At 33.7% G+C, this 21709-nt stretch overlaps 2 protein-coding genes across 2 annotated transcripts in view; one reads left to right on the top strand and one right to left on the bottom strand.

Annotated features, from left to right (window-relative positions):
* The window catches only part of LOC139530002 (receptor-type tyrosine-protein phosphatase alpha-like), a 517312-nt gene that overhangs the window by 137411 nt on the left and 358192 nt on the right, over positions 1-21709 (top strand). The window lies entirely within an intron of this gene.
* LOC139482504 (uncharacterized) overlaps positions 1-21709 on the bottom strand; it is an 84423-nt gene that overhangs the window by 56558 nt on the left and 6156 nt on the right. Inside the window, exons 2-8 of the mRNA XM_071266419.1 lie at positions 17057-17359; positions 15857-16243; positions 13720-14034; positions 7626-7739; positions 6407-6706; positions 5077-5364; positions 2811-3176 (exon numbers count right to left, since the gene is read on the bottom strand). Of these exons, the coding sequence (XP_071122520.1) occupies positions 2811-3176; positions 5077-5364; positions 6407-6706; positions 7626-7739; positions 13720-14034; positions 15857-16243; positions 17057-17359 (2073 nt within the window). The remainder of the gene's footprint in view (positions 1-2810; positions 3177-5076; positions 5365-6406; positions 6707-7625; positions 7740-13719; positions 14035-15856; positions 16244-17056; positions 17360-21709) is intronic.

Genomic DNA, 21709 nt, shown 5'->3' with positions numbered 1-21709 from the left:
ACTTGGTCAGCACCTCATAAGGAACATTCATGCCATGTTTGGTTCCATTCCATTCAGTGGTTCTCTAGAAGAAGTTCAAAATGTAAATTGTTAAAGACGACGACGACGGACGACGACGGACGACGACGACGGACGACGGACGCCAAGTGGTGAGAAAAGCTCACTTGGCCCTTCGGGCCAGGTGAGCTAAAAATGTATGGGTCACCGTGTTATTTTCCAACTAATGATTCGGTGAAAATTGCCTATATTTAGTTAGATTGTTCATGAAAAAACACATTTGTGTGCATACATAAAATCTTTTATGATACGTTTTAAGATTAAAAAATTAAAAATGATATTTGTTTAAATATTTTGAATTATACAATAGTTCGCAACGTTTTATTTATATGAATAAACAGTTTAACCAATAAATTGCAAATCTTTATCTGAAATTGCAGATTTCGACAAATAACTACACCGATTTTGTACTGGCAATGTCCAATCCAAGATGGCGGTATACCATGATTCCGTTTTGAATTTTCCTCGGAATACGATATTTTGTAGTTTTCTCTACAAAACATTCAGAGGTATTTTTTCTACGCGTCACACTTCTATTCCTTATGCGTTAATTCGGGAATATTTCTTTCATGATATACTCTATACAGATATAAGAAGATGTGGTATGAGTACCAATGAGACTACTCTCAATCCAAGTAACAATCCACAAAAGCAAACCATTATAGGTCAAGGTATGGTCTTCAACACGGAGCTTTGGCTCACATCGAACAGCAATCTATAAAGGACCCCAAAAATCACTAGTGTAAAACCATACAAACGGGAAAACCAATGGTTTAATCTATATAAAAACTAAAAACGAGAAACACTTATGAACAACATAAACAGACGACAACCACTGAACATCAGATTTCTGACTTAGGACAGGTGCAAACAGTTTCAGAGGGATAACACTTTTAATGGTACCAAACCTTCAGCCTTTTCTGAAACAATAGTATTACATCACAACATTGAAAGACTCACTATAAAATATGAATTGGAATGCCTTAACTCAATACAAACGTAGTGACAGTAATTTACACTCAATGAACGAATAGATTTGATTGATGATACAATGTAAAAACATAGTTAATAAAAATTAGGGGTGATTAAAGTAAAAGTGTAAGATCGCTGTGAAATGTTAAACAATTTAAGAAAAAACATGAGATATGAAAAAAAAGTACAGAAAAATGAAAATAATTTTGTTGTTAAGTATACTGCCTATAGAATGTAGGACAGAAAGTCACAGACAAAAAGTCACGGACATAAAGTCACAGGACAAAAAGTCACAATGCATTTTATCTGATTATTTTCTTTGAATAAAAACCGTTATTTTTACCACAATATTTTTGTATTTTTCTTTAACTATTGTATAAAAACCAACTTCGTAAACAAAATTTATCCAAAAAATATCAAAGATGATCAAATAATTGTTAAAAAAAACAATATGTCAAAGTGGCTTGGCACTTTAATGGAATCTAAGTGCCAAGAAATCTTTCTTTTGCATGATTAAAATTAAATAAATCTTCATTTTGCAAGTATAATGACACATTTCCTAAACTTTAATATGAATATATGTATTAAAAAGTAAATATTTTAAGATATTTCTCTTATATATTCAAACAATTGTCAACAGATTATTTGTGACTTTTTGTCCTGTGACTTTTTGTCCTACCAAATTTGTGACTTTATGTCCTGTGACTTTTTGTCCTGTGACTTTCTGTCCGTTTACCTTCCTATACTGTCTACATAATCTTCCGTTTAGGAATACAAAAAAAATCTTGTATGTCAATAAAACTAATATAAAGCTTGGTATATGGGGGACAAATGTCAAAAATAAAACTTTACAATTAGTGCTCGATAAAACTTCGTGTTCTTCATGTAAAGGTGCCGGAACAGCATTTAAGGAGAAAGAAAATAATGTTGATGTCAATCGTACAAAGAAGTTACACCTTTAAATAATTCCAAAAAATCTAAGCTGGAATATAGACCATTTACATGTTACATTAAATAACCAAAAAACATTACAAATAGTAGCAACAGGTAAAATTAACAAGAAAGTACGATTTGAGAGTACTCGCTGTTATTAACAGCTAGTTAATTGTCAAAATGTTTATACCGAGTGGTAGCAAAGTGTAAAATGTTGAAAAATATGATGCATACCCCTGTTATAATTAGCATATAGAGCATAGCATGATAGAAATATTGTTACTCATATACTAATAACTTAAGTACTTCAAAACGGATATACCAAACGCGTTCAAAAGGCATCTTAAACGTTATTGCAAATCAACCATTTCGCAATTAAAGAAATGGATACGTAAATGTAATTTTTAAAATGGTTTTATTTAATTTCAAAGCAAGCTACACTTTTTCCCACTACAGGACATTCGACAAACTGTCTTTGCATTCTTTTATGTGCACAAGTCAAAATTGTATTGTCCAACTAGTTATTGTGATTGTCAAATTCAAACAAAATACTAAAGAGCAAATTTAATACGTTTCAAATCGTCGAAGATTTGTGATAATACTCAAAAATAAGAAATAATATTCATTTAAGGTTTGTGACACTATACTAGTAAAATAGTTATATACGGACAGGATAAATTCAAATCGTTGAAACACATTAATATCACGTCATCATAAATGTGCATTTGTTCTTAGTTATGTTTTCTTCTTCCTTAAAATGAAAAAAGTCAAGATGAGTTATTTCGGGTTAAATGAGCTCACTCATAAGGTAAGTTTAATCTGTAACATCAAAAACCCAGTATATTTACCCATATGAGCTTGACAAGCAGTTAAACCGTCTTTTCCTCTGTAACATACATCAGCTCCATGCAAAATGATTTTATTGATGATATCAAAGGAACAACTACCACATGCAATTATTAAGGGCGTATTTCCATTCTTATCTGGCATGTTAACATCTTTAAAGTAATCTAACATGAGACAAATATCTTCTTCAATCCCTTCATCCTTAATTTGCATGCATACATGCATTGCAAAATGTATTGGCAGTTCATTTGATACAGACATGGAATTCAATGAAGCATCCGCCCTCAGTAACAGTTGTAAAATTTGAGAAGGCCCAGTGTTTCCTCTCATTCTGCGTTCAATCTTTAAATAGTACTTGTACGAATAACCTGAAAGAAATATTATGTACTTATAAGTTATTCGTAAGGCCACTTTATCTTCTTAAAACTATTATAATTACTTTGATAGTTATAACAGTGGCAAAAATCGGCATATAGAATAAAAATAAACTTCTATCTTTCCGAAAATAAAAGTACTTCGCATGATTTTGACCAGGATATATCCACACTGCAGAGATGTATACTGTTAATTCAAAGTGTACACCAAGCATAAGTTCCGATGTAAACATTCGAAGAAGCAAAGCAATGATTCAATTTCAAAATTTTGCAATATGAAAATTATTTTCGTTTTAATAAACTTTTCAACTTAGTATAAAGATTTTGATTGTTAAATATTTTTGCCTCGCACATTATTACAAAGACATTAATGGTCCTAATGCACGCCTGTTACAATAAATTGTACTGTTGATAGTATCAAACAAAAGCCACTAGTGCATGTAAAGTATTTGAAAGATTAGTTTTGATTTTTTTGGATGAAAGGGAGGAGGAGCGAAATTGCGCTTGAATTAAGCCATCCTGTACCTTAATTTTTGTAAGTATTCTCTTTGATTTTGAAAATTCAAATTTAAAAATTAACTCAAAGGAAAGCTAGATGCACAACCTTGGTTCAAAACATATTAAATGTCGATGATTTTTGTAGTAAGTAAATGGATAATCTATATTATCTGTGTGTCAGTCAAGACTACTTTTAAGTTAAAAACAAATTGTTACAATTAAAACTTTAAAAGGCACGAACATATATAGTCACGTCATAGAATCTAAAACGAGGCATTATGAACTAACTTGACGAAGAGGATGCATATTGGTTTTATTGAAACTTCTATCTTATTTCCATTCGATTGCAGGAAGTGTAATCTATTTTACCGACCTTGCTATTTAAATGATTTATTCATTATCATTTAGGCACTACATATAAAAAGAAGATGCGGTATGACTGCCAATGAGACAACTCTCCGCAAGAGACCAAAATGGCACAAAAATTAACAACTATACGTCACCGTATGGCCTTCAACAGTGAACAGAGCCCATACCGCAAAGTCAGTTAGTAAAGGCCAATAAATAACAAAGTAAAAATTCCAACGAGAATACCAAGGGTCTAATTTACTTTTAAAAAAACAAACTAAAAACAAATATGTACACATTAACAAACAAGTTTTTATCTTAAATTCATCATACATATATGCATAAAATATCAAACATTTGTCTAATGCAATCAAAGTGTGAACAAATTTACTGTACTAGGTTTCAAAATTTGTAACAATTGATATTCCCATCAGCAATGATCGAGACCCAAAATAAATGTTCAAACCTATAATACAAAGCAAGGGCTGATAACATAAATAGAACATTTAACAGAAATATCAACTTATTCCTAAATTTAAAATGTTTTCAAGGTTTTAAATAAAACAATAAACGAACATATATAGGTATTGCAATGCTTATTTCAAAAACTTAAGTTCTTGAATATAATGATACATATGAACATCCACTCCATCACCAAAGGTAATACCTTCAACGGTACCGATATTACAGCAACATATGCGCGTTTTTACAAAAAGCTTTTAAGCGGTGCTTGCATAAGGTTTGCTATACCATATCGATCACTGGTAAAGAAATAGGAGTACCCAAAAATATACACCGACCTTCGACAGGAAATCTGACAACCATGGTCAATAAGGACCGGAGTTTCGAACTCACCACATCAGTTATGACAGGCTTATGATACATGTAAATAATTAGTTCTCGTCCACCGAACCCTACAGATATTGTAATTTAAAGCCTAATGCAAATACTATGTAAAGCAGATGTAAACAAAATTAACTCAGAGCTATACATAGATGAGACATATTGCTTTCAATACCCATTAACAGGTGTTTTCATTACTACTTACTGGTTTGTGCATCAGGTTGAAAATAAACATGGAGAGCAGTATAACTGTTCAATCCAACATGTTTGACGTCTGCCCCCGATTCAAGGAGAATCTTCACAATTTCAAGGTCTCTTTTACGAATAGCGTGTAGTAATGGAGAGTCAACGCCTTTACTAACAGTGTTTGGATCTGCACCTGCTTGTAGAAGCATCTTGACAAGCACATCCTCTTTATTTGTATTACCAAGTATCACTTTTGTCAACAAAGGATCTTCCACATCTTTGTCGTTACATTCTGAATTCGAGCTCTCTAAAACAAAGATATTACTGTGAAAACAAATCAGATTTAAGAATGATTTGTTTGACTTATGACAGTATAATTCTTTTTTCTGCTGTGAATTGTATTCGAATGTACCAGCCAAACTAGTACAAAGTTTAAGAGCATTGAGGAACCAAAAGTCCAAAAAGTTGTAGCCAAGTACGGCTAAGGTAATCCATATCGTAGTATTCCGAATATTTCATACGTTTGCAAACAATATGTTTATAAAATTAAATGACCATATAATTGATATGCATGTTAACACCGAAGTGCCAACTACTATGCTGGTGATACACTCGTGGAAGAAAGGTCCGCCTGGACCAGCTTTGACATCGACCTAGTGGTGTAAATATTCATTAAAGATATAAGGTTCATAATTTGAAAAGCGAGACGCGCGTTTCGTCTGTTTAAGACTCGGCATTGACGCTCAGATCAAAATACTTTTTTTTATTACTAAAATTGTTAGCCGTCGCCGTTCCCGATTGCAGAGAATTCACAACAAAACTAATATCCGATGTTATTGGATATTTCTGTTCTTAAGTTTCCTTTAAAGCTGTGTGCAATTGGTGTTCAGTGATAGATATTATGATATAAGTATTGTATAAAATTAAGATAAAGAATGTACCCATCAACTCTTACAACAAAGACGATGTATTCTCTTTGCAAATCTCTTTGCAAATACGAATTATTTCAATATTAGTGCATTATTCAAAATAATCGAAATACTATATACCGATAAACGCTTAATACGTAAACTTTACTGTAAATCTATTTAAAAAGAAATAGTTAACAAACTTAGCTTTATTGAAAAAATATCACATAATATATTTGTTCCCTAGTTTAGGGTAATGAGATAAAGGTAAATTTCCGGGTTATTGGTAATTCCTGGATAAGTGTAAGACAGACGTCTCAGTGAAGCTCAACCTTGCAGACAGAACAAATGATAGCAGCCAGTATTGTCAGATTATCTTTTGCAAAAATACCCATCATTACAATTATCGTTGGTTTAATGTTAGATTATTATAGAAATTACCTTTAATCTGAACTTCCGTCTCTGACATTTCATGTCCAGTATAATTAACATTCGCTTTGTAATCAAGGAGTATTTGGACTATTTCAATATGACCATTTTCAAGAGCGATTGTCAATGGTGCATTCTTTAAATCGTCAACAATGTTCACATCTGCCTCATGTTCAAGGGCCCATTTTGTCATCTCGACACTATTAAGCCAGATTGGAACTTGAAGAGGGTATATTCCATTCTTTGTGCGTTTATTAACTTCTATTCCTGAGACCATGAAACATCTCAATAAATTTGTCATACTATCTGCCCCTGTCAAATCAATCATATAAATACAGAAGTCTTTAGATACACATTAAATTTACTTATATCTTTATATATATACACTGCTACACAAAAATGGTGCTGCAACGAATTATTAATTTGTAGTAGAAAAGACAAGCTAGGCAAGAAGACAAGACGGTTAACTACAATGTAGTAATAATTGTGTTTTAAAGTATTTGAACTGTTTGTGACAAACTGTAAAAATGTGTTTTACTACCCCATACTTTTCTTTTAAATAAAAGTTATTTTTTTCATCATGTTGATTAAGCATTTTTAAAAATCATATATTCCTTGATGTTATCGTACGTGTACGAACCTGGTGGACTAAAACGTTAAAATTGGCTCAGCATGTCGGATTAGTGTAAAGCAATCTAATTAAAAACCGATCTCTCATCGCTCCCGTTTTCTGATATGTCGCGTGGGAGATCTAACGAAACCCGCTTTGAAGTCACATGTGAGAACTAGAAGTTATGAATTTATAAAGATATGCAAATGAGTTGACGACCTATCAATAAGCCAATCAAAAAAGTTTTTGAATGCTTTTGACTGACGATTTCCTCGTAAATAAAATGAGTTACATTCCTTTACCTCACGATAAACTTTCAAGATCGTGGAGGACTCATTTTCATTGGTCGAAAAAGACACACCTATGAGGTCACTCATATGTGACCTCAAAGCGGGTTTCGTTAGATCTCCCACGCGACATATCAGAAAACGGGAGCGATGAGAGATTGGTTTTTAATTAGATTGAGTGTAAAGCAGGGTTTGATATTCACAGTCTTTTTGTTTATTTTTATTTTTATTTCCGTTTGATATTTTATTTTTTTTACGTTGGTTAATGTATTTTCTTTAAGATACCAACATAAATATCTAAACATTTATTGACTTGAACGAGGTGTAAACTTACAATTGTCCTCATCAGTATCTTCACTTGTTTTTGATTTTCTAGAATGAAAACGTTTAGATCGAAACGAATGTCTTTGGTGTGTATATGGATTGTCCTGTAACGTCTTGCATATTTCTAGAATAGACAAAAACAATATTATGAGATCAGTTTGACTTGGTATGCATTTGTTCTGATGCATACAACATGAAATTTCTTGAAAAAAACATTTTCTTATCAAACATTGTATAAAGTCAATTACGGAGAGATAGCATTTATGTTCAAATTTATATTAGGCCGGCCGATCGGTGAAAAAATGCTTAAATAATGAGGAAAGCACCAAATTTTGCATGATGGTACATATTTGTGTACTGAGCAATATTAGCTATGGACCCACCCTCAAAATTCAATATGGCGGCTAATTTCAAGATGGCCGCCATACATTCTAAAATATTTTCCAGTATTGCACAAAACAACGTGGATTTGATGTTTGAAGCACAAAATTCATCAAATTTGAATGATTTAGTGTGCTTAGCAAGATTTTGTTTTGATCAAATCTCGTTGTAAGTGAATAGTGGAGAAGCGAAATAAAGAAGTAAAAATTCAATGGACACATCAGCTAAGCCAAAATTTGACCTCAGCCATTACAACATACCAAAAGTACATATCAAACTCTCTGCCTGGGTCTTTCTCAAATTATTTTACATATATCATCAACCGTACCAACTCTGTTGAATGCAAATTTGATGTCTTCACCTGAAGTAGGAATCCAATGCATGGCAGGGACCTTTGCCCTGATGAGACAGTTCAAATTATTAACAACAGCCTCCATTTCAGAACAGAAACCTCTAGTACTGATCAAGGATACCAGCAAATGCCTTATCTGTCTTCTTACGCACGCTGACAACCTACTATAAATCAATCGTATTTGGTTCAGAGCAGCACAACATTGCAGAAACAATTGGCCGAATGTTGATCTATCGAGTTTCTCCAATGCTGACTGCAGTGCCTACTAACAGTATCATCCCTGTCGAATCAATGGTAAATCCTCCTGCTTCTACATTTATTACTCCAATTATGAAAACATCATCAGCTTCTAGAGCTCTAACAGACTTGTCACAACAGCAAACTGACTCCACTAACTGATCCAGGAAAGAGCAAAGGAAACCAAGAGAGAGTGAAATCAGCTCTTTTTCAGACTCCTCTGTGAAGAGAGAAAATACACGATGGCAAGAAAATTCTGGTGCAAGGAACCGGAGCCGCAACCCACAGCCCCCAAAAATGCAAATATGCAATAGCAGATGATCCATGACTTGAGAGGCGTTCACTTACCAATTATAACGGACTGCCAGAAGACTACAATGGGTAAACAGGAAACAGGTGTGTAGTCTCTTAGATTGTCTGGCTGATACTGCCTTGGAGAACTCTCGCAAGGTAAACACAGATGATGATTCCAAGGCCTTTAGAAAAGTATAGAAGCAGCGCTTCCAGTAGAAGGACATTCAGACCAGATTGGAACCGAAGCATTCCTCCGAGGATGTAAAGATTAAGATTCTAGAAGGCATGTAATAGAGAGGAACTAAGAAACGATCAACAAGGCGTTTAAACAATTGAAAACCTCAATATCCAACCACATAGCGATATATGGACCAAAAAGTTCTAATTATGCCCATCGGCAAGTCTACTTTGCTGATGGCACAGTATCACTGACCGATAAAGGGAATATGAACATTGCTTTGGAAAATGAGGTGCGTTAACTCACTCAAATTGTCACAAAACTAGCTGATGTTATGCTTTCAACTAGACAGCGTAATCGTGGATTGGCCGATCAATACAACCTTGTGCCTGATCAATAATAGTGGAAGATCACCAAATCAATGAAAGATCACCTGATAAATATAATCCTGGAAGATCCCCATAGCAATATAATCGCAGTAGATCACTAGATAGAAATATATTCAAGTGTAATGCCTATCGACAAGCAATACCCCCAAAAGACAAAGATGATATAGTCCCCAAAGACAACGGCCAACATCTCCACGGACAAATTCAGAAATCTCAGTTATTTCAAGCAACGGTCCCTTCACCAGGATACATAGCAAGTCAAAGCTCAACCCCAACAACAGATTCGTTATCTTACAACGGATCGGGACAGTAGGGCAACGCTCAACTGCCAAGTGTGTTTACCATGAAACATCACCGCATGACAAAATCGAACCGAGGCCTGCGTCCGATATTGTCATCAAGACTAACCATTAGAAAAAGCCTAGCCGTACGAGGTATTACATGTGACCAGAATGTGAGGACATTGTAGCAATGATGACATTAGTGAATGAAAAATTATTTCTAGTAGATATTGAAGATTCGGAGACCGTAGGGATACGTGGTTTGGGTGAACAGCTGGTTACTTGGAAGATTATAAAGAACACCTCTCTCGGTATTGATAGAGTGAATATTCAATCGGATGTATGCTAAACGCCCTGAACAGACTATGTTATACTGAGCTAGATATTTTGGACACCCTGGGCGCAGTGATAAATCTGAGTAATCCAACACTTACCATCAACGACAAATTGATAAATGCGGGATAAGTTAACAGTGGAGGTGAGATTTCAACTCAGCAAGTTTGCATAAAGTAAACAATCACAGTTCTGCAAAACTCTGAAATGACTATTACCATTCACTACAAAAGTCAAAAAGTCTGAATAGACCAGTTTTGTCTGAATTTGCATGAATTTTTACTCGACATTCTTAACTTAAAGATATAATGTGAAAACCAAGAATAATGCTTATTTGGACCCTTTTTTGGCCACTAATTCCTAAACTGTTAGAACCAAAACTCCCAAAATTAATCCCAACCTTTCTTTTGTGGTCATAAACCTTGTGTCAAAATTTCATAGATTTCTATTTACTTAAACTTAAGTTATTGTGCGAAAACTAAGAAAATGCTTATTTTGGGCCCTGTTTGGCCCCTAATTCCTAAAATGTTGGGATCAAAACTCCCAAAATCAATCCCAACCTTTCTTTTGTTGTCATAAACCTTGTGTTAAAATTTCATAGATTTCTATTATCTTTTACTAAAGTTAGAGTGCGAAAACTAAAAGTATTCGGACGACGACGACGACGACGACGACGACGACGACGACGCAGACGACGACGCCAACGTGATAGCAATATACGACGAAAAATTAAAATTTTTGCGGTCGTATAAAAATGATTTACTAGTTAAAAGATAACCCCACAGAATTGATTGGATCAATTAACAAGGTGGTCAGACATTACACAAGTAGAGCGCGTGTCACGTTAAAAATGTTAATAACTTTTAAATCTCTTTATATCATTGAACCAACTTTTAACATATTTTTTTTTATATAATGATTTATCTTAATTAATGATCTTGGTAGATATTTAACCTTTACTTCATATCCTTAGTGCAGTATCTTTAAATTCGTCAAGCTTCATTGGATTCAATCAACAATATGACAACTGGACACATTACACAAAATCGGCGCGTGCTATATAAACTGTTAATAACTCTTTTATTTCTGAATATATTTACACCAAAATTTAAATATATGCTCTTTATTCAAATCTGTATCGTACTTTATGACCTTGGTGCTTATTTGACTGGTCCACCATGGGCTAAGTGCACTTCCTGGAGCTTAGTGTACCAAGGAGTCCTAGGTGGTGTTTATACGTACCGTTATTTTTCATGCCCAACTCTTATTGTTGTTGTAAGAAATGTAACTTGAAACAACCATGTATCATATAAGAAAAATGTAGATTAAAGTTATATCAATTTTTATTGAATATTGGTCAGAATATGTAGAGCTCAGAACTGTCAAGTAAATCTATGACACAATTCAAAATGTTCTGAATATGTCAAACCATACTGAGAAAAAATAAGAATGTCGAGAATATGTTGAGAAATTTCAAAACAATATTCAAATGTCAAGAAATTGTCAAGAAATGTTAAGACCATATTCAGAATGTCAAGAATATGTCGAGCAAATTAAATACAAATTTAATATAAATGAGATTTGTCAAGAAAAATTAAGACACAAGTCATACTTTTGGAGAATGTCGAGTAAAAGTTCATGCAAATTAAGACAAAAACTAGTCTTTTCAGACTTTTAGACTTTTGTAGTGATTAAAACTAATAAAAGTGCTGAAATGGATTTATTTAGGAACCATGGCCGCTGACTAGTTGGAATAGGAAATAGTTGTACCTTAACCATTTCAAATTATGACATACGTCACATCCGCCTGAAGAAAGACCTAGATTGGTTACATAGAAAAAAGTGACGGTATAGTGGCTACGACAGATGAAAACCTGATAAGTGACGTAAGACATGGCATTGACGAGACAGTAGACAAGGTGCCCTCATCACTGCCTCAAAGTTCAGATAAGTTACCTAATTTGCCATCACATTCAACCGGCCTATATCAATGATCAATCGACACACTTCAACCTATTTCATTCCAACCATTAAAACTCAATGTGATTAAAGAACAATTACAATCATTTCTTACATATTGATTAACATTTTGATTTTCACTATTTGTTTTTGTATATGCAGCTATATTTGCAAATATATGCGTTCTATGAATAACAAAACTATTTTGTTTATATTTTAAAATTAATGTATAACAAGTTCAAGAACATGAAGACCATTTTTCAAGGATCATTATTTTGAATTCTGAAATTATTCAAAATACCTTGTGGACAATCTTTAAATTTATAACGTTTTTTCGCCATCTTGAAAATGGCAGCCATTTTGAATTTTTCTGAGTGGGTCCATAGCTAAATCAAAGGGTATACTAGCAAGAAGTACTGTGCAAAGTTTCATGCTTTACTCATCAAGTGAGCAATTCTGCTCTATATCTGCACCAATCGGCCGGACTATTTGTATCAAAGACTGGGAAATACATCAATTTCAAAGATTAAAGCAGATATGTTCCAAAATGTCGTCAATCCCGTCCAGAATGGGACATACCATTAGCAGAAATATTACTAGTTTGTTCTAACATGAGCAACTCGACAGGTGCCACATGTGGAGCAAGATCTACTTACCCTTTATTTATATATACATGTATATATATATATATATGTATGAAGCCCAGGTTGTCGTATGGTCTAGCGGGACGGCTACATTGCAGGCGATTTGGTGACACGATATCTCAGTAGCATGGGTTCGAATCCCGGCGAGGGAAGAACAAAAAAAATGCGAAAGCAAATTTACAGATCTAACATTGTTGGGTTGATGTTTAGACGAGTTGTATATGTTGTATATATACATAATGTACACAGCTATGTATCACCATCATTGCTGGTAATCCGATGAATCAATCTGTTGTAGAGTTGTCACTGACTTAGACGTACTTATATATATATATTGATATTACTAAAATGTCAAATGTTGCTGATATTGAGTAATACCAACAAATGCTGCGTATTGATACATTTCAAATAAATAAAATTGAGAAAGGAAATGGTGAATATGTCAAAGCGACAACCACCCGACCATAGAGCAAACAACAGCCGAAGGCAACCAATGGGTCTTCAATGTAGCGAGAATTCCCGCACCCGTAGGTGTCCTTCAGCTGGCTAAATTGTGGTATATATAAATAAAGGGTAAGTAGATCTTGCTCCACATGTGGCACCTGTCGAGTTGCTCATGTTAGAACAAACTAGTAATATTCTTTGATTTAGACCGGTATAAGAATTTTTTTTCTTCATTTTTTGTGGATGTGTGACAACTTTTTACATTTTGGAATTGTAGTTTAGTAGAAACGGCACTCTTTTGTTGACATATTTCTCTTCACGTTATAAGAGTTCATCTATGCTCTTTTAAAATACAAAGATCAATTATAAAGTGACAAAATATGTATTTTCATATATATACATATACTTATATTTATAGGTTGTTTTTTTAAATATTCTTTTGTGTACACTTTTCCCGCTTATATATTAAATGATGTATGTAAACTCATAAAACTTTTAAAAAAACAATATGAGACACACAATGTATACAGATGCCTTCTTTTTTGCATATTCATGTATTCAGTTGTCAAGTGTCTTATTAAACAGATACTCCTATTTAATTTTGAATGCTACCTGAAAACAGATCAAATGCATTCGTTCCATCAGCATTTGTATATGTCACATCTGCTCCTGCTTCGACGAGATCACAGCTTATTTTGTATCTTCCTCGTTCGATAGCTTTCATCAATGGAGAATCTTTGCCTAGAGTGATACGGTTAGGATCAGCACCTTTCGAGATAGCAGATTCCAAAATTGCATCTTCAACATCATTTTCTATCAACACATCTAAAAGGTATGTTCCAAATGAACCTATTGTATCTGAGGTCGAGTAGCATTTTGGATTTTCAACGAGAGCTTTGATGATAATGTCCCTAATTGACAGTGAACCTATAAGATATATATATAGATTCAACTAGTATGAATTTTTATGCTGAAATAATGTCATGGACATTTTTATGTACTTTTAACTATGATTTGATATAAGTGCCTGTGAGACAACTCTACGTCCTAATCACAATGTATAAAAAGTCAAATAGGTCAAAATACGGTCTTCAACGCGGAGCCTTGTCTCACATCGTACATCAAGCTATGCATGACCCCTAAATGAATAGTGTAAACAATTCAAACAGGAAAACCTACGGTATAATCTATTTGAAAAACGAGAAACGAGAAGCAACTATGAACCACACCAAAAAACAAAACAACTACCACTGATCAACAGGCTCTAGGCTTAGAACAGGTACACACAAATGCAGCGGGTTTACACAGGCGCAAAACCAAACCTTAAACAGTAGTTTAACATCACAACATAAAAAGAACTATACATTATCAATAATCGAAACTTGATCGAATAGACACAAACACAAAGTCAGGTAAACATTTACTGAAGTAATATATGACACGATACAAAAATAATATTAATAAGAACAAAATACATGTAGACGCTCCCAGAAGCAGTAGTCGCGCACGTGATTTTGGTATTCACAATTGATGCATGAAATTATTTAACCGTTATAATTTGGCTTTTGGTTTCAGAGATGATTTAAAAGCTGCATTTTCCCCCTATGTTCTATTTTTAGCCATATCTGCCATGTTGGTCGGCAGAAAGGGTCACCACATTTTCTAAACTAGAAACCCTAATGCTGATTGTGGTCAAGTTTGGTAAAATTTGTCTCAGTTGTTTCGGTAGAAGACTTTTATAAAAGAAAACAAATAACGAAAAAAATATCAATTTGATTTTAAAGGCAATAATGTTTGACTTATTGTTGTTCTTATTTTGCTGAACATTATTTACTGTTTACAGTTTGTCTCTATCTACAATAATATAAAAAAAAATATTAACTAAAAAACTGAATAAAATCCTTAAAATTACCAATTCATGAGCAACATCCCAACATCGGGTTGTTCGATATGTCTAAAAATTTCAAGGCAGATAGATCTTGACCTGATCGACTATGTAATCCTGTTAGATTTGCAGATTTGCTCTGAATGCTTTGGTTTCAGAGATATATGCCAAAATCTTTGTACCCATATGTACTATTTTCAGTCATGGCGGCCATTTTTGTAAGTTGGCCTGGTCATGAAAAGTCTTGAACAGATATATGAATCTATACCGTTTTCCAATCCCAAATGCAAGCCATAATTCGTCTGTCCCTTTGTCTCGGAATATCGAAACAGCAAGGATAGCAAAATCAGTATTGACTGTTTGAATCATGTCTCGTTACAGTCCGTGCTTCACTGCATCAGCCACATGATTATATTGTCAACCTCGTCATGTGAAACATGGTGCTGAACTTGAAAGAGCATCACGTGGTGGATTTTAAAAGTGTATGAATTTTTTTGGGGGGCTAAAAGCCTAAATTGATTACGATTACGTTTACATTGTTGATGTTCTATCACTTAATCAGGTACATGTATGTTGTCATATAATTAACAATTCTCTCCTTAAAGTTTGAAGCTCGATTAAACTGTTTCTGTATTTGTACTCATTCTAATGCTTGTTTTAAGCTTCTCCTACAATTTGTCATTACTTATAAAATTGTTGCATTAAATTTTTTTTCATAAACACAAGATTTCAATTGAGCAGAGTAATTAATATATCCAACAACATTTAATTGAGCTCGAGAGAATTATGGTAATTATTAGTGCTTTAAATGCTACACTCACGGGGGACAAAAACATTGGTGGTATGAGGATCGCTTTTATTTACCTTGACAGAAGCAAAGATCCAAAGCTGTTCTTTTATTTTCCCCAACATGCAAAATATCAGCTCCAGCATTCAACAGTATTTGAACCAAATTTTCTGACTGTTTTTGGACTGCTATGATTAAAGGTGAATTTCTTCCTTCTCGTGTAATGTTTGGGTCAGCCCCTTTAGTCAACATTTTCGTGACGCAATTTTCTATTTCGGCATTATCTTTAGACTGGTATGCACGTAAAGCTCCCATCAGGTGGTAAAAACCAGAGTGCACGTGTTTGACATCTTTTATTTTTTGAGATAAAATTTCTAAAGGGTATTCACCCTTTTTGCTTGCTATATTTAATGAGGCACCAGATTCAATCAAAAGATTCAGCGTTTGATAATACTTCTGCGATGCTAAAATCATATACACATATGAAATTCCAAGTTTACATATTACAAAGATAACATTTTAAATCAACGTGTAACGAGAATATTATGGTTTTCGAGCGCGTCAATGCTTTCTGTAACTCAAAAATAAAAGAATAGTTATTGGCCATGACGACGACGCTTCTATACCTGTACTTCTATCTGGCCTTTGTTAGTCTTGTATTATTTTAATTTTAGACTTGTATTATTTTAATTTTAGTTTCTTGTGTACAATTTGGAAATTAGTATGGCGTTCATTATCACTGGACTGGTATATGTTTGTTTGGGGGCCAGCTGAAGGACGCCTCCGGGTGTGGGAATTTCTCGCTACATTGAAGACCTGTTGGTGACCCTCTGCTGTTGCTTTTTATTTGGTCGGGTTGTTGTCTCTTTGACACATTCCCCATTTCCATTCTCAAATTTATTTTTATACATACAATTGCAATGTTTTCAAAATATTGTTATCTGTTATCAAAAGACTTCATTTCGTTTTGTTACGTATTGATTGTTGGTTGCCTAACGTTCAGTGGGAAATTTTTTCATTCATGTTCAGGACGATGACTAGTAATGGTGTTTGTGAAATTTTTTTATGGTGAGGTAGTAGTTATCCTGTCCCTTAAGTTTGAACTATAGATTGGTTGCAAAGATAGTTTGTGTGTACATGTGTGTAGACTGATTTTGAATGGATTTCTATCTTCATTTTGATATGATTAAATAATCACTTATCGAGATGAAAAGGCGAGGATTACGATTTTGAAATCCCTATCGTATTTTAAAAAGCAGACAGATAATAAGTCTTACCTTTCTCACAACAGACCATAATTGCAGTATCTCCATCTCTACTAACGTCATCTAAATGAGCACCTCCTTTTATAAGACATTCTAAAACTTCTCGCAGATTTTTCATCGTTGCCACAATCAGTGGTGGGTCTTTATCATGTGGTGTCAAGTTTGGATTGGCTCCTTTGGACAACAAATCCGATATGGTCTTGGGGTCAGATCTACCATAGCAATAGTCAAGGGCTAGTGATATCGTATACATTTTATGTTCAGATTCAATGATGTTTACAGACACTCCTCCTTCGATGAACGCACTTAGAGTTTCTGAAATACAAAATGACTAATTTAGAGAGTAATTGTAAATTTGAGACCAGACTGTCTATATATAGCTTGCAATTTTTAACTATATACGTTTGTTTTCGTCTTTCAAACAAAATTATCGTTTTATGTCAGAAAGGCAGTGTCTTTAATAAAGACATGTATTTAGCTATATGCGTTTTAAAATGCGTTAATCTGTTACAGTACTTCACTTGTATCATTTATTAACTAAAATATTGAAAGAAGAATTCAGTTTCAAAGTAATATCACAAATGTTCATCTTGATTTCAAGATTTTAGCTTTTAATTAAAAAGAAATCAAAAAGGAAAAATTGTTATTCAGCTTTGGCTCATATCACCACTGTTGACACAAGAAGCTATGATGTTATAATGACAGATTCCTAATACTAATACATGTACCTACCTAAAATTGTAATTGGAGGACACTTAAAAAATAAGCAAATAAAACTAGAGGATCTACTGAACCTTCTTGCTGATTTCAATTATCTCTATCTGTAATGAATTTGGCCCAGTAGTACAAGAAAAAGAAAAACAAAAATAAAAAATTACAAAAAGTATGGTCATTTTGGTCACGTTGACTTATTTGAAGCTCTTATTTTGCTGTAAATTATTGTTATTTACAGTTTATCTCTATCTATAATAATATTAAAGATAATTACCAAAAACTGCACAATTTTCTTAACAATTACCATTTCAGGGGTAGCATCCCAACAACCGGTTGCCTGATTGGTCTAAAAATTTCAGGGCAGATAGATCTCGACTTTATGAAATGTTTTATCATCAACAGATTTGCTTTAAATGCTTTGTTTTGATAGATATGAGCCAAAAACTACATTTAACCCTATTTACGTTATTTTTTAGCCATGTCGGCCATGTTAGTTCACTAATGGGCTCATTGGAGACAATTATTAAACTATATATCCTAATGATGATCGTGGAAAAGTTTGGTAAAATTTGTCTCAGTAGTTTTCGAGGAGATTTTTGTAAAACAAATTACAAAAAAATTACAAAAAATTGTTAAAATTTAAAAATACAAGGGTAATAACTCATTAAGCGTTCAACTGTCCAGTTTTATAGATCTTACTTTGCTCAAATTGTTACTGTTTACAGTTTATCTCTATTTACCTCTATCTATAATAATATTAATATAATCTTACTTTACTGAACCTTCTTGCTGCTTTCAATTATCTCTATCTATAATAAATTTGGCCCAGTAGTACGAGAATAATATTTTTTGTATAAAGGGCAATAACTCCTTGATGGGTCAATTGACTATTTTTGTCATGTTGATTTATTTGAAGTTCTTACTTTGCTGTACATTACTGTTATTTACAATATATCTCTATCTATAATAACATTCAAGATAATAACCCAAAAACTGCAAAATTTCCTTCGCATTAACCATTCAGGGGCACCAACCCATAACCGATGTTGACCGATTCATCTAATCATTTCAGGGCAGACTGATCTTGTCCTATTAAACAATTTACTCCACGTCAAATTTGCTCTTAATGCTTTGGTTTCAGAGATAAAACCCAGAATCTCCATTTACCCCCTATGTTCTTTTTTTTTTTTAGCCATGCGGCCATCTTGATTAGTTGGCCGGGTCACTGGACACATTGTCTTAACTAGATAGCCCAATGATGAGTGTGGCAAAGTTTGGTTGAATTTGACCCAGCAGTTTCAGAGGAGAAGATTTTTGTAAAAGTAAAAGTTAACGACGGACGACGGACGACTGACGCCAAGTGATGAGAAAAACTCACTTGGCACTTTGGGTCAGGTGAGCTAAAAATTGAAATAAAAATAATAATCATCCGACCTACCTACCAGGGAAATGTAAACGGAAAACAAACAATATATTTTGATTTGGCTTACAGTGATATGGTAAATTTGATCAAAGATATCATTGTTTGCAGGTATCTTGTAGTCTTCTTTTTTCCATCACAATGTTAGCTGTCTCAAATCGACTACATCTTATAAACCCCAAGTAGAATCTTAGATCAATATAAAATACATGAAATGGATCTGGTTAACAAATCCAGCTAAGCTTTTGTCAGTGAAAATATAAAATCTATTTTCAAAGGGAACCTACCATCTCCCAAAAAAAAAAAGGGAAAATTTAAAAAAAAAAAACAAAAAAAAAACAGTGGTTAAATGTCGATACACAAGCTTACCAACATGAACTTTTAAATCTAAAACCTGATCTAACAACTTCAATGTCTGTTGAAGAAAAATTACCACATTTCATGAAAAAAAAAACTAAACTAGAGGCTCTAAAGAGCCTGTGTCGCTCACCTTGGTCTTGTGCATATTAAACAATGGACACGGATAAATTCATGACATAATTGTGTTTTTGTGATAGTGATGTGTTTGTAGATCTTACTTTACTGAACATTCTTGTTGCTACAATTATCTCTATCTATAATGAACTTGGCCCAGTAATTACAGTGGAAAATATTTTCTAAAAATTTACAAAAATTTATGAAAAATGTTTAAAATTAACTATAAAGGGCAATAACTCCTTAAGGGGTCAATTGACTATTTTGGTCATGTAAACTTATTTGTAGATCTTATTTTGCTGAACGTTATTGTTGTATACAGTTTATCTCTATCTATAATAATATTCAAGATAATAACAAAAAACGGCAAAATTTCCTTAAAATTACCAATTCAGGACAGTAACCTAACAACTGGTTGTCCGATCCCTGTGAAAACATCAGGGCAGATAGATCTTGACCAGATAAACAATTAACCCTGTCAGATTTTCTCTTAATGCTTCAGTTTTTTAGTTATAAGCCAAAAACTGCATTTTACCCCTATATTCTATTATTAGCCGTGGCAGCCATTTTGGTTGATTGGCCAGGTCACGCCACACATTTTTTTAAAAAGTTACCCCAATGATGATTGTGGCCAAGTTTAGTTTAATTTGGCCAAGTAGTTTCAGAGAAGAAGATTTTTGTAAAAGATTACTAAGATTTACAAAAAAATGGCTAAAAATTGACTATAAAGGGCAATAACTCCTTCAGGGGTCAACTGACCATTTTGGTCATGCTGACTTATTTGTAAATCTTACTTTGCTGAACATTATTGCTGTTTACAGTTTATCTCTATCTATAATAATATTCAAGATAATAACCAAAAACAGCAAAATTTCCTTAAAATTACCAATTCAGGGGCAGCAACCCAACAACAGGTTGTCCGATTCATCTGAAAATTTCAGGACAGATAGATCTTGACCTGATAAACACTTTTACCGTGTCAGATTTGCTCTAAATGCTTTGATTTTGAGTTATAAGCCAAAAACTGCATTTTACCCCTATGTTCTATATTTAGCCATGGCGGCCATCTTGGTTGGTTGGCCGGGTCACGCCACACATTTGTTAAACTACATATACCAAAGATGATTGTGGCCAAGTTTGGATTAATTTGGCCCAGTAGTTTCAGAGGAGAAGATTTTTGTAAAAGATTACTAAGATTTACGAAAAATGGTTAAAAATTGACTATAAAGGTCAATAACTTCTAAAGGGGTCAACTGACCATTTTGGTCATGTTGACTTATTTGTAAATCTTACTTTGCTGAACATTATTGCTGTTTACAGTTTATCTCTATCTATAATAATATTCAAGATAATAGCCAAAAAGAGCAAAAATTCCCTAAAATTACCAGTTATGGGGCAGCAACCCAATTACGGGTTGTCGGATTCATCTGAAAATTTGAGGGCAGATAGATCTTGACCTGATAAACAATTTTACCCATGTCAGATTTGCTCTAAATGCTTTGGTTTCAGAGTTATAAGCCAAAATCTTCATTTTACCCCTATGTTCTATTTTTAGCCATGGCGGCCATCTTGGTTGGTTGGCCGGGTCACCGAACACATTTTTTAAACTAGATACCCTAATGATGATTGTGGTCAAGTTTGGTTAAATTTGGCCCAGTAGTTTCAGAGGAGAAGATTTTTGTAAAAGTTAACGACGCCGGACGACGACAGACGACGGACGACGGACGCCGGACGCCAAGTGATGGGAAAAGCTCACTCGGCCCTTCGGGCCAGGTGAGCTGAAAAAAAAAGATGCCACTTCTGTTCCAACAAAAATGATAAAATTACTGGGCCCTCAATGGAAGGCTTCTCAAACTGTCCTCCCCCTTGATAAAAGCTGCTAAAACAAAACATGAAGAATTAGTCGATAAAGGAAAATCAAAATGATATTTCCAAAACATAAAAACAAATGCTCAAATAGAATAAAGTTGGCTTTAGATGAATTTGGCTATTTATATTAGGTATTTTGACATATAGCTCTTCAACGGTTTTAGTACTTATACATCTTTGAATTTCAA

Source organism: Mytilus edulis, chromosome 7 (genome assembly GCF_963676685.1).
Source record: "Mytilus edulis chromosome 7, xbMytEdul2.2, whole genome shotgun sequence".
Classification (NCBI taxonomy): domain Eukaryota; kingdom Metazoa; phylum Mollusca; class Bivalvia; order Mytilida; family Mytilidae; genus Mytilus; species Mytilus edulis.
This window is presented reverse-complemented; position numbering and strand designations above follow the sequence as displayed.